Raw genomic sequence first — 14,063 nt, forward strand, 5'->3', positions numbered from 1 at the left:
TGACATTCAGGCTGACCTGGAGCGTTGGCCTCTCCCCATTGTTCCTGGGGACTATCAGTCTCAGGGTCCTGGTTTCCCATCGACCCTTCCCCTTTTAGTACTGGGAGCGAGCCAACCAAAACACCCCCACTGACTGTTAGTAAGGGGGCAACAGTCCCCTTACATTTAGGCTGTAGCTGTGGGGGGGGTTGAGAATCGGCAGCATCTCAGTGTCAGATTTAGGGAGCTAAAGTGAAAGTAGCAGCCAAGCCCAGCTCAGTATTTTTGTGGAGCTAGCCCCTGGTGCCTAACCTGTTTGGAACAGCCCCCTAGGCCCCCATCTGTGTGGTCAGGTGCCCGATCCCAGACCTACATTATTTTAAACAGATGCTTTTGAAAAACGTACCAAAAGTCTAACGGGCTCTAAAAATCAGCTGAATGCATTCCGGGCCTACAAGCGCTAAAATACTTTCATCAAAACAGTGTCTTGTGCTTTGAACGGTATCACGACATGGCAGGGGCTGACAGTCAGTGCTAAATGTGTGAAGACCCATTTTTCATGATTCTTGCTAAAGCCAGTCAGCAAATGTCGTCTAGGAGTAAGTGCTGTAATTATGGGGAAGAAAAATCTGCATTTTTCACACGTAACAGAAGTGGAATAACTGCATTCAAAAATAAAACGATGGAAAACTTGAAAGGCCACAAGCCCTCTCAGTCCTACTGCTTGTTCAGCCAATCGCTCAGACAAACAGGGGTTTGTTGACATTTGCAGGAGCTAATGTTGCCCACTTCTCGTTGACGTGTCACCTAAAAGGGAGACCAGGCATTCACAGGGCACTGTTGTAGCTGGCATCGCAGGATATTGACAGGCCAGATGTGCTGAAGAATCATACGTCCCTTCGCGTTTCAGGCACCGTTCCAGAGCTCATGCGTCCATGTTGATGACAGATTGAGATGTCACCAGCGGAAGGTTCATTTCCTTGTTCGGTGGTTGGGATCTTGTCGTTTCCACATTGGCGTGTTGCTCTTTTCAGACTTCTGAAACCGCGCGCCACGCCTCATCCCGCTCAAATTTTGGAGTCCAATTTCAGACTCTTAACTCTTGGGTCAAGTCCTGTGGCTGTCTCTAGAAATCTCACATTGGTCCTTCTTCGCCTTTTGTCAGATCTGCAGTGAAAGTGTTCTTAAAACGAACACCACGTGTTGGGTCATCCTCCGAGATGGCTAGGAGATGAAATCTGTGGCAGAGTGCAGGTAAAAGAGACCAGGAGAAGACAATTCTCCCCCAAGGAGCTGAGTCACCGATTTAATTCACACATTACTTTTTTTTAACGAGTATCATCAGCATGGAAGCATGTCCTCTGGACTGGTGGCAAAAGCATGCAGGGGCATACGAATGTTTAGCATGCCTGGCACATAACTACCATGCAATGCTGGCTGCAAAAGTGCCATGCGAACGCCTCTTCTCAACGTCCGGTGGCCTTGTAGGCGCGAAACGTTGACACTGTTTTCCTTTTGGGTGCAGTTCTGAACAAAACAAAAAATCTACATTTGTAAGTTGCACTTTCACGGCCAAGAGCTTGCACTGCTGCACTTTTATGAGGGGAACTGAAAAATGCTCTTTTGAAAAATGCGGTTCTCCCTGCCCCAGCCCAGAGCCTGCACCCCCACCCTCTTCCCACACCCCCTCTCCTGCACCCAAACTCCCTCCTACACCCCCACCCCTTCCCCCAGCCCAGAGCCTACAACCAAACTCCGTTCCACAGCCTGCAGCCCCTCCCTCCGCAGCCCCTCCCATCCCCAAACTCCCGTCCAGAGCCTGCACCCCTCCACCCATCCTGCACCCCCACCCTGTGCCCCAGCCCGGAGCCTGCACCCAGCACCCAAACTCCATCCCAGAGCCTGCATCCCAGACTCCATCCTAGAGTGGTGAATAGGACAGATTACTAACTCATCACGGTGGGTTTCAGCCCCCTAGGATCACCTGTCAGGATTTTTCCTTCCTTTAAAGAGGGCAGAACCCAAACCCCATTCAGAAGATGCGGGAAATCTTACAGTAAAGTCTTCCCACATAGTCCCCTCTGTAATCCCATCTGTCAGAGCTTGCCTTAGCACACGAAAATAAGGCCACAGAGTGGTAACCACACAAACAAGACTTTATTTACGATGGGGGAAAGGACTAGGACAGGCTAGAGAAGGGGTGGAGTAACAAAACTTTAACTCTGGAAATGCTCCACTCTCACAAACAATTACACCCACGAGGAAATGTTGATGTGCTTTCTACCTTCTCTTGCAGGGAGAGAGCGATGGACAGCTTCTGCTCTCTTGACATTGGACGTCAGGGACAGACTTCGATGATGGACACAGGACCGGGTGAGTAGACCTAACTAAAAACCCTCCCTATCCCTCTTTGCGTCGTCTCTGCCTGGATGTTAGACCCTATCTACGCGGATTCAATCCATGCGTGGGAGTGTGCTTCCCAACCCAAATGAATCTAGCCAATGGCAAAAGGTCACCAGATTCTTTTGCCAAGTCCAAGATGGCCACCTAATAGATAACACAAAACGTACATGCCTTTCTTCCCTTCTTTTACGAAAATTTGGCAGGGGCAAACACCATTTTACACACCCAGAGAATGCATTTGACCAATCAGGGGACGTTGCGGGGCAGGGTGACCCATCCAGAAGGGGGTTGTGTCTCCCCTCTGAGAACTCCTCCCTCTGTCCTCTACAACTGAAGTGGACGTCAGCTCTGTAGGACCACCCCGAGAGGGGATTTGACCAAATAGGGGAAGTGCCATAGTGGAGTGAGCTGCCCGCAACAGGATCCTGTGGTCCCTAAAAAGTCCTCACACCGCCCTTTACCAATTGGCGAGGGTTTCTCTCCCACCTTAGGCCATCTCAGAAGGTAAACGTGTACCAATCCAGAACAGGTTTAGCCCGCAGGCCTAGGCCACGATTTCTGCAAAAGACATCCTTGGAACGAGACGGGCTCTTCCACGCAGTGTTGTGTTGCGACTTCCAGGAGGATGCTGCCAGCCACGCAAACATGGAGCTCCAGAGATCGGCGGCTTCTGGCCTAGACCTTCGGGCACTGCCTATTCTGATCGGTACGTTACCCTTCTGGGATGGCCTATGGGGTGTGTGAAACCCTGACCGATTAGTAGAGGATAGTGGGGGGATTTCATGGAGCGGTGATGGGCCCCTCTTGCGGGCAGGTCACCCCACCACAGCACTTACCTGATTTGGTGAAATCCCCTCTCTGGCTGGTCCTAAGGGGCTGAGGCTCACCCCAACTGGGAAGAGTTCTCGGAGGGGTCACGTGACCCACTTCCGGATGGGTCACTCTGCCCCAGAACTTTCCCCCATTGGTCAAATCCATTCCTGAGGCACATGGATGGAGATAAAACACCCCCATATTGGTAGAGGAGTGGCAGGAGCTCTTAGAGAGGTCACATGCTACTCCTTGCTTCTACTCATATTTGCATCCTGATCCCGAAAGTCTTATATCATGGTGTGGGTCTTATGGTGACAGATGGGCGATGCCTTAGGGGTGAAGGGGCGAGGTCCCATGGGTGAAACTAAATAACTGTCCTTAGCCTCAGGGTGGTTTGGCCTTATGGCCAGAGCCAAAATGGCAGCCCTCCCACTCAGGGCTGTGTGGCCCAACGCCCAGAGTCCGTGCGGCCGCCCGCTCCGTCGGGGCTGTGTGGCCCAACGACCAGAGTCCGTGCGGCCGCCCGCTCCGTCGGGGCTGTGTGGCCCAACGACCAGAGTCCGTGCGGCCGCCCGCTCCATCGGGGCTGTGTGGCCCAACGACCAGAGTCCGTGTGGCCGCCCTCTCCATCTGGGGCTGTGTGGTCCAATGGCCAGAGTCCGTGCGGCTGTCCTCTCCATCCAGGGCTGTGTGGCCCAACGACCAGAGTCCGTGCGGCCGTCCTCTCCGTCGGGGCTGTGTGGCCCAACGACCAGAGTCCGTGCGGCCATACTCTCTGTCGGGGCTGTGTGGCCCAACGACCAGAGTCCGTGCGGCTGTCCTCTCCATCCAGGGCTGTGTGGCCCAACGGCCAGAGTCCGTGCGGCCGCCCTCTCCGTCGGGGCTGTGTGGCCCAACGCCCAGAGTCCGTGCGGCTGTCCTCTCCATCCAGGGCTGTGTGGCCCAACGGCCAGAGTCCGTGCGGCCGCCCTCTCCGTCGGGGCTGTATGGCCCAACGGCCAGAGTCCGTGCGGCCATACTCTCCGTCGGGGCTGTGTGGCCCAACAACCAGAGTCCGTGCGGCCGCCCTCTCCGTCGGGGCTGTGTGGCCCAACGACCAGAGTCCGTGCGGCCGCCCTCTCATCTGGGGCTGTGTGGTCCAATGGCCAGAGTCCGTGCGGCTGTCCTCTCCATCCAGGGCTGTGTGGCCCAACGGCCAGAGTCCATGTGGCCGCCCTCTCCGACCGGGGCTGTGTGGCCCAACGGCCAGAGTCCGTGCGGCCGCCCTCTCATCTGGGGCTGTGTGGCCCAATGCCCAGAGTCCGTGCGGCCGCCCTCTCCGTCGGGGCTGTGTGGCCCAACGACCAGAGTTCGTGCGGCCGCCCTCTCCGTCGGGGCTGTGTGGCCCAACGACCAGAGTCCGTGTGGCTGTCCTCTCCGTCGGGGCTGTGTGGCCCAACGACCAGAGTCAACGGCTGTGCAGTCTAGTGGCGCAATGGGGACGTGGGCAGCCACCCGAGGATGAATGGCAGCCAGGGCAGGGGGACCCAGACTCTCCTTACTCCCCCTTGCCCTAGCCCAGGGCCTTGTCCGTGGCCAATGTGTTTGCCGTTGAGTCAGTGGGGATCCAACCAGAACATGCTGACGTCACTCAGCATGACAATGGCTCGTTCACCCAGGTTACTTCAGAGGAGAAGTCTCTCGGCCACGGGCTGGGGGTCTCTGGGCTCCCGGCGTGGGAAACTCCCAGACACTCCGATCTCCCTTGCACGTCTGCAGGCACCCGGGGGTGCGGCTGGGTCTCGGCGCCTCGGGGCTTCAGCTGCTTCTGGACTGGAGCCTCCAAGGTGCATCCTCCATTTTCGGTGCTCTGCCTAGCGTGAGCTGAGCTGCTCCCTTTCACACTGGTGCTCCAGTTGTAGCGTGTCCGGCAGGGCTGGGGAGGGGCTTGGCTTCCTCCGCCTAGACTGTGGGGTTACGTGGGGCTGGTACACCCCGGCACACGCTGCTCGGCCTCTTCTGTCTCCTCCTTCCCGTGCAACAGCTGCTTTGCCATCTCACAAGAGATGGGATCAGTGGTGGGCTCAGTTGGCTCCTGTTGGCCTCTAGATGTCTGGAAGAGGGAGAAAGGGCAGGAGCACAAATTAGAAAAACAAAACCTTCAAGCACGGTGGTTTTCCACTGCACAAAACCACCCCACTTTGCTAATGTTCATTTGCAGCTTCCCGGAGAGCTGGCATTTCTTAAAGAGAGCACCCAACCCCCGGCAACCGCTACTACCCTGGGGACTGGCAATGGTTAAAGGGAGTCTGGGAGAATTTCTCCTCTCTCCGCCTGGCACTGATGAGTGAGGGAACCACATGCGAGAAGCTGTGTGAATGTCGGGCTCTGTGCGGTGGGGTGAGATGTCCTACATGGTGCCCAAAGGTGGGGTTGTGCTGACTCTGCAGTGACTTCATTCCAGGGAGAGAGATGTCAGAGATCAGCTCCAGGGTGCTGCCCTGTAACAGAGGGTGGCAATGGGGCAGAAGTGGGGCAATGGTGCACTCAGGAAAGGAGCAGGGCTAAGGGGGGCCCGAGCTGCAGCCCCTAAAGCCCCTGTGTGCTGCGTTCCAGCCGGGCCGGCTCTGCCTGGCTGGGGTGGGGGCGAGGCGGCTCCGCGCGCTGCTCTTCCTGTCCCCCCACAGCCACGTCGCCGCGATGAGCACTGCACCGGGAACCTCTGTCCCGGGGGCTGCTCTTGCCTGTCGGCTCTGCCCTCCCTCCGCGCGTTCCCCCGCAGCTCCCATGGGCCGGGAATTGTTAATCCGGCCCTGGCCCTACTCCCCAGCCTGTTCCAATCCTGCTCTTGACTCCTGACTCCAGCTCCAACCCTTGGCTCCCCTTGGCTCGACCTCCACCACTCTGAGCACGCGGCCCCAGCGCCCTTGCTCCAACCACTGGGCCCAGCCAGCCATGCTTTGGCTTCTGACCCCAGCGACATGGAGGAGTCGTTCACCGCACTGCTTTCCATGTGTATGGCCCTGCCCTGATCAGCGCTGGTTTTCATCCACCATGGTGCTGCCCAGTCACATGGCTTGATTAGATCCCTTTGAACTTCTTCAAAGTCTCCTCTAGGCTGATTAATCTGCATAATCTTGTGTCATCTGCCAATATCCACCTCGTTGTTCAGCCCCGGTTCCAAACATAAGAACATGAGAAAGGCCAGACTGGGTCAGAGCAAAGGTCCATCTAGCCCAGTATCCTGTCTTCCGACAGTGGCCACTGCCAGGTGCCCCAGAGGGAGTGAACAGACAGGAATCCTCCAGTGCTCTATGCCCTGTCACCCATTCCTAGCTGCTGGCAAACAGAGGCTAGGGACACCAAAAAGTTGATAAGCGCCTGGTGTACGTACCATAGCAGGACAAAGAGCTCTTCTGTGTCGGTCCCGGTTCCCTAGTCAAATGCAGAACCCGACACGAGATTTACAAGCTTCTGCAACCATTTATAATGTCTGTTGAGGATGTACCACGTGGTCCTGTCAGATTTCAAAGGCACTTCCTGAAAAGCTGAAACCAAGAGGAAACGGGTTGAAAAGCCTCTGGTGCTGATGTGCCTGGTGCCTAGGAAATCTCCACTCCCGATGGCCATCGCCCCCTGCTATTAGCTCCCCAAGAGTCTAAGGGCACAAGAACAACAACTCCGCTCCTCCCAAAATAGCCCTGCACAGAGAGGAGACCCCGTTCTTGTCACTTCCCCCTCCGCCGGCCTACACCCGTACACACACCCCTACACACAGATGGTTGGGGGCACTTGTTCTTTCGATGGAACAGGAAAGTGACAGCCGCAGCGACATTAAACCATCCAACATTTAGGCCGAGATCCACAAAGGGATTTAGGCTCCTAATGTCTACTGAAATCTTTTGTGGCCCTGTGCCTTCATTCCTCAAGAGGTCACAGGGAGAAGTGTTTCCCATGTGCCCTCATGGGATTTCCTATGAGCTGATGACCAATCTCGGAGGGAATCTCCCTGGCCTGCAATCACTCCATTACAGGGAGGGCAGGTGATGAGGGTAATTGTCATCATCATCATCATCCTTAATAACTACGGCTCTTTTCAATACTGTCAGGCCTTCCATTACAGACTTTCAGACCTTTATGAAGACACTTTCCCCACACAGCTTTAAGGCAACGTCTAGACTAGGAGCTAGAGATGGAATTCCCCTGCTCCCATACACATATTGTGGTAGCTCGATGACGCTCGCATGACCATCCTTCTTCCTTAAATGCTGTTCTCAGACAGAGAGGGACCTGTGTCCACATTCAAACCTGTGTTCGGGCCCTGTGCTGCACCCCTGTACTTCCCACAGAGGCACAAACACACAGAGATCTTTCCTTACCTTCATACAGGCGGAAGATGCCATCTTCATTCACTGTTTCAGACAACAAATCACAGTAATGGTGGATAGTATTTCCTAGACATACAATGAATACAATGGATCTCATTACTTTTCAAATCCTTCGCTGAAAACTGCTGAAGATGCAGCCATTTCCCCAAGACAGCCCTTCGGAAAATTAAATACATTCCTTACATCTCTTCACAAAGCACATTAGATAAAGCATCAGATGCCCAGCAGTTACTGAGAAGCTGATTTCTAAAGGAGACTGAATTCACATCAAACCAGCATGATGTGAATTCAATCTCCCCTAGGTGCAGCCAAAGAGCTGTTGTGGGCAGGGGAAGTTGGTGCAGTCGATACAGCTAAGTTGCTCCCTTCATCTTGGAATACATGTTAATTCTCTCTCTCTCACACACACACACACACACACACACCGTTTTAGGATTCTGGTGCTGTCGGAGGGAACAGAGCAGCTGTCTAGAAAAGGGCTTTGAAGGAAACATTTAAGAAAGCTGAAGTGAATTTGCTCTGCTTACCAATGAACAAGGCTGCAGAGTGTCGTATTGTTGTCTGTGAGCTTTCCAGGTAGTCTAGGGCCTGGAACAGGAATTTGGGGATGTGGCTCTCGTTGTTCTGCATCTGGAAAGAAAGAAGGAAGAAATGCACAATATACAAATGGCATATTCTCCCCACAGCGAATAGTCCAGGAAAGCCAAAGCATATAGCCAGGGCATGGCAACCGCCAATACGAACCCATACACCAGAGCAGCACCTCTCTGAAGTCACTGTTCTGTTCTCCAGAACCTCCGCTTTCATTTGAAAAGACAAAAGTTTGGAGGTCTGACAGTTGTGGAGGAAACTGTCAACAATGGGAACGGATTGTAACTCCTGCAGAAATGAACCAGCAGAGAGCCTGGAACAGAGTCTTGCAACCCGACCGAAGCGGATGGGTCCTCAGGCTGTGGGGTTAGAAAGGTCTCTCTCAAGTCCCCATTCACCCCTCTCAAGGCACAAGGAATTCACCTACCAGGCACTTCCCGACACTCTTCAAGAGCTGTGAGGAGCCATCCCAGGCCATGCTGCGGAACAGCCTCTTCAAATGAGCCCAGCCGAGAAACACTGCGCAGCGGAAGAGCGTCAGTTTACATCGCTGCAAGAGAAGGGGAGACCAAGAGGGTTCTCACTGAGAGAGGGATAGTGTGGGGGACACTGGACCTTCTCCACCCCTTGTGCTGTGTGCTGTGAGGATGGATGAGGCACGAGGCTCCAGCAGGGAGTGAAGCCGGGAGGAGAAGACTCTGCTTGGGCAAGGGGCTCTGGCGATGACTGGAGTGGGGGCCCCAGGGGATTCTGGCTCTTTGCTCTGAAGGAAATAATGTCCGTGGCACTTACCAGTGTCACACTCTCCTCCTGGTCTGCAAGATGCAGCAGCAGCGGGAGCAAGCAGTGGATGATTTCCTGCTGCACGAGGGCTTTGTCCGGGTCCTGCACCCTGCTCACCACGTTGCCAAGCAGTGAAATGGCAGCTGAGCGCACACTGCCCCTCTCCTGGCAATGACACACGGGGGGTGGGGACGCCCGGTTAAAGCCAGGCAGTATCAGAGCAGAACGCGACAGAGTCATAATCCGCCCGCTGCTCCGGTTCCCCCGTGTGAACTGACTTGGGTGGGGGGAGCAGGGCGGACACCAGGCCAGCGCCATAGACATCTTGTGCAGGGCCTGAGACCCTGGGCAGGACAGCGCAGCCCCAGGGTGTCCCAGAGGCAGTTTCTGTCTGGAGAGCCTAGAATCCTAGATAGGGAATTGGTTAAAGGGGAGACTACAACGGGTCCTACTGAAAGGTGAACTGTCAAGTTGGAGGGAGGTTACCAGTGGAGTTCCTCAAGGATCAGTTTTGGGACCAATCTTATTTAATCTTTTTATTACTGACCTGGGCACAAAAAGTGGGAGTGTGCTAATAAAGTTTGCAGATGATACAAAGCTGGGAGGTATTGCTAATTTAGAGAAGGACAGGGATACCCTACAGGAGGATCTGGATGACCTTGTAAACTGGAGTAATAGGAATAGGATGAAATTTAATAGTGAGAAGTGTAAGGTCATGCATTTAGGGATTAATAACAAGAATTTTAGTTATAAGCTAGGGACGCATCAACTAGAAGTAACGGAGGAGGAAAAGGACCTTGGAGTATTGGTTGATCATAGGATGACTATGAGCTGCCAATGTGATATGGCTGTGAAAAAAGCTAATGTGGTCTTGGGATGCATCAGGAGAGGTATTTCCAGTAGGGATAAGGAGGTTTTAGTACCGTTATATAAGGCACTGGTGAGACCTCACCTGGAATACTGTGTGCAGTTCTGGTCTCCCATGTTTAAGAAGGATGAATTCAAACTGGAACAGGTACAGAGAAGGGCTACTAGGATGATCCGAGGAATGGAAAACTTGTCTTATGAAAGGAGACTCAGGGAGCTTGGCTTGTTTAGCCTAACTAAAAGAAGGTTGAGGGGAGATATGATTGCTCTCTATAAATATATCAGAGGGATAAATACCAGAGAGGGAGAGGAATTATTTAAACTCAGTACCAATGTGGACACAAGAACAAATGGATATAAACTGGCCACTAGGAAATTTAGATTAGAAATTAGACGAAGGTTTCTAACCATCAGAGGAGTGAAGTTTTGGAATAGCCTTCCGAGGGAAGTAGTGGGGGCAAAAGATCTATCTTGCTTTAAGATTAAACTCGATAAGTTTATGGAGGAGATGGTATGATGGGATAACATGGTTTTGGTAATTAAATATTCATGGTAAATAGGCCCAATGGCCTGTGATGGGTTTTTAGATGGGGTAAGATCCAAGTTACCCGGGAAAGAATTTTCTGTAGTATCTGGCTGATGAATCTTGCCCATATGCTCAGGGTTTAGCTGATCGCCATATTTGGGGTCGGGAAGGAATTTTCCTCCAGGGCAGATTGGAAGGCCCTGGAGGTTTTTCGCCTTCCTCTGTAGCATGGGGCACAGGTCACTTGCTGGAGGATTCTCTGCTCCTTGAGGTCTTCAAACTACAATTTGAGGACTTCAATAGCACAGATATAGGTGTGAGGTCTTTTTTAGGAGTGGTGGGTGAAATTCTGTGGCCTGCATTGTGCAGGAGGTCAGACTAGATGATCAAAATGGTCCCTTCTGACCTAAATATCTATGAATCTATGAATCCCAGAACCCGAGAAGATTTGGGGAGAGGGAGGGAAGTCTGCTGGAGACTGGTCTGGGGAAGGGGAGAAGCCGCTGCTGGAGCCTTGCAGGGATTCGCTGCTACAAAACACAGCATTTCTTTTGCTCTTCGGTGCCCCCGAGAGCTGGGCCATTCCCGACCCACCTCTTTCCTGCTGAGAATCTCCACCTCTTTGGGGGCCTGTGTTCTCCAGACAGCTGGGTATCTGCCCAGGGCCAGGCCCCCTCTCCCCCAGGCCAGGCTGCAGCAGGGGCTGGGAGCATGGCGCTGAGACTGAGCTTTGGCGAGAAGAGCTCTGACAGAGAGGTGGCTAAGCAGGACATTCCCCACCCATGGCGGGGGAGCTCCTTGGAGGCTCCATGGCAGGCCTGAGGGGCGGGAGCCAAGGAGATGGGGAGAGAGAGACAAGGGCATCAGAGACAGCTGGAGGGGGGGAACGGGCTTCTCCTGGGGTTCCAAGCCTTACGTCATCAATGAAGGGGCGAAGGCTGACTGCAATGTCCTGGGAGATGGAGCCAAGCCCCTCCCTCTTGAGGAGGTAGATGATGTCTTGAGCTTTGTGCATGGCCTCCTTGACACACCCTCCATCCCGGTCACAAAACCTGGCAACGGTTCCTGGCAGCTGGGCCTGTAACCATCTCACCTGCAGGAATGAAGAAGGCAACTCATTACTTTCCGGGGTGACAGCCTGGAGCACGTGCTGCACCACTCCCGCCTAGGAGAAACCACGGATGGCAGAGCCCCCCAACGGGGCAGAAAGTCGTTCTCCTGTCACTCTGTGCCAGCTGCTCACTGTAACCTTTGTCGTTGCTCACCCCACCTCCCCCATTGCATCCCATCTGCAATCAGGGCTCCACTCATGGGAGCAGGGAGCACGTCATGCCTTGATTTGCTCAGGAAAGCACCTCCACCATTTGAGGGCTGTGTGTTAAACAACAAGGTTTATGTGGGGATCTGGCTCTCGTTTCCGAGCTATTTGAGAGACATCGGCGTCCTTGGTCCCCTGGGCAATCCACGCCTCTTACCTTTTCTGGCTGGAACACAATACTGCCAAGGCCTCGCAGACTGAGCTTACATATGACGGGATTTGTGTCCTTGGTCCATTCCATGAGCTGCGCCCGGAGCTCTGATTTTGTCAGCACTGTGTCAATGGAAGGACTCTGGAGAAACTGGAAAGAGGCAAATCAACATCAGGTTGAGGAACAGAGGTCTTCCTGTGGGGTCTCTTCCCTGGACAGTCGTCTTTACCAAAGGGCCACTTACTCCCACCCAAAGTCTCTGGTGCGTAGGGAGCCAGTTGCTGCTGTTTCAGTTGGTTCATTCCCAAAAGTTGGACCCATGCACAGCTCACAAATCAGCCCCCAGGGAAAGGGGCATCTCCAGGCCTCATTGAGCGCCATGCAGAGACCCCTGGGACAGAAGAAAAGCAGAACCTCAGGAAAAGGTGAGGAGAGAAGCATGGTCTTGGGGCACTGGAGAAACCTCTCCTCTTGTCCCATAATCCCATCGAGGCACATCCAGCCAGGAGCAATCTCACCCTGTCTCTCCCTCCCTCTCTTTGCCATGCCCCACAACCATCCTTGTGCAGAGAGGAGCTAGCTGGCGGTAAGGCTGCTGAGCTGCTGACAATGTGCCCCAGAGCTTACTGGCCTGAGCTCCTCTCCAGAAAGCCCCCTTGTGCCTATCAACTAATGTATCTCACCTCAATACAGAAAGCCATGGCAATTGTTCTCTGCTTCTCCTCCCTCTCACTCTGGACGATGGTGATTGCCTCTCTGAAAACTGCAGGGAGCTGAGGGTTCTCACACTCGATCATGGCTCTGGAACATGGAACAGAAAGTCCCTTGTGATTTTCAAGGGGGAGAGAGAGTTCCTCTCCAGTTGCTGGGCTGAGCTGGCAGCCTGGAACAGAGAAATATTTCACACGGAAATCCCATTCCCAAGAGAGACCCAGTGAGGAGGAAACTTTGGGCTCCTACCTTGCAATCAGGCCAACACCCTGTGAGTAGTAATATCGGGAGGCTATCGTGTCCCAACCCTGCTGAAACTGGATGATGGCAAATTCCTTCCAGTAGCCGGGCATGGAGAAAAGAGTCTTCACAGCCTCCACTGACGTGCTAAAGAGAAAAACCAGTCTCAGGCAACGAGATCAGCCCCAGGCATGGAAAATCTGCACAAGCCCTGGGAAACACAGCATGGTCAGCAGTAGCTAGCCTCCCCGAGGATAGATCCAGTGTGATATCATGGTGCTTCCCTGCCCAATGGGCCCTGTCTACACTGCAGTTTCGTTGAGTTTCTAACCAATTAGTGACAATGTAGCTTCTTAAGATGATTGGTGTCATCACTCCCTATGGCTGAATACTTGACTCTTTACTGTGACAGGTAACAGGACTCAAGCTGGCATGTGGGGTCGGGTCCTCAGTTGGTGTAAGCGAGCAAAGCGATGTCAGTTTACACCACCTGAGGTGTCTTCCGGCGCTCTGGTTTTCCCGTGTAGATGGAAGCCCCTCACTGTGCCCACAGAACCAGATGAACTGGTCCCTCTTCCTCCTGCCTGCCTGTGAGGCTGAGATCCTGCAGGGTCTGGCCCCATGTGCTGACGGTGTGGCTCTGTCTGCGTTCGGGGACGGAGGCCCCCAGATTTGCTCAGCAGACAGTGATGAAAGCACTGACCCTTTGGCGGGTGGCACAGGTGGATGGATGCACAAACATGGCTGCTGCCTGAGTGTGTGGGGAAAGCAGCTGGCCTGTGGACGGCGTCAGATGAGCGAGTGTGACTCACAAGAACACACGGCTCTCAACCCTTTTCCTCAAGAGAGAGCTGCACCCAACTGAGCCTGGGCCAACGACAGCACCCGAACCACCGATGGCCATGAACGGACCCCAGGTGTTTAGCAGAACAAATCTGTTCTTCCTTTTCCTTTCAGTCATTACCTTAGGAGACTGAGGCAGCTGGATCCCTCCTCGGGGCTGGATGTCTCGCTGGCCATGTAGGTCCCTGGCAAGCGCAGATCCATCACAAACTGCACTTGCCTGACACAGAGGATGAGCAGCTGGGGATACATTTCCAGGATGGCTTCTCGGTATCCCCAAAGGAAAAGGACCTCGTAAATGGTCTTCATGGCCTGGAGGGGGGAAAGAATTTCACTCAACTATCCCAATCTGCCCCCTGCCCCCATTGCCATTTGCGACTGTCCTTTTGTCATGTCTCATTTCCTCTCCAGCATGTTACAAAAGAGGATTGGCTCCTGAGAGGGGAGGAGACATTTGGAAGCTCCTAAACC

General features: G+C 53.8%; 1 protein-coding gene across 1 annotated transcript; it reads right to left on the reverse strand.

Annotated features, from left to right (window-relative positions):
• Positions 1-7,435: 7,435 nt before the first annotated feature.
• On the reverse strand, positions 7,436-13,844 carry LOC144930941 (maestro heat-like repeat family member 5). The gene is made up of 7 exons (XM_078854720.1): positions 13,714-13,844; positions 12,759-12,896; positions 12,482-12,599; positions 8,946-9,101; positions 8,581-8,703; positions 8,090-8,192; positions 7,436-7,464 (listed from the first exon to the last, which is right to left on the reverse strand). The coding sequence occupies exons 1-7, from the start codon at positions 13,842-13,844 to the stop codon at positions 7,436-7,438; spliced, it is 798 nt and encodes a 265-aa protein (XP_078710846.1).
• Between the last annotated feature and the right edge of the window lie 219 nt (positions 13,845-14,063).

This window comes from Lepidochelys kempii, chromosome 11 (genome assembly GCF_965140285.1).
Source record: "Lepidochelys kempii isolate rLepKem1 chromosome 11, rLepKem1.hap1, whole genome shotgun sequence".
Lineage (NCBI taxonomy): Eukaryota > Metazoa > Chordata > Testudines > Cheloniidae > Lepidochelys > Lepidochelys kempii.

Bases quoted from the DNA above. Each gene is read 5' to 3' on its own strand.
- LOC144930941 (XM_078854720.1), bottom strand. From the start codon at position 13,844: ATGTATCCCCAGCTGCTCATCCTCTGTGTCAGGCAAGTGCAGTTTGTG. The intron at 12,600-12,758 runs GTAGGAGCCCAA...TCCATGTTCCAG, and splicing joins GGTGTTGGCCTGATTGCAAG to AGCCATGATCGAGTGTGAGA. The intron at 8,704-8,945 runs GTAAGTGCCACG...CTTCTCTTGCAG, and splicing joins AGGAGGAGAGTGTGACACTG to CGATGTAAACTGACGCTCTT.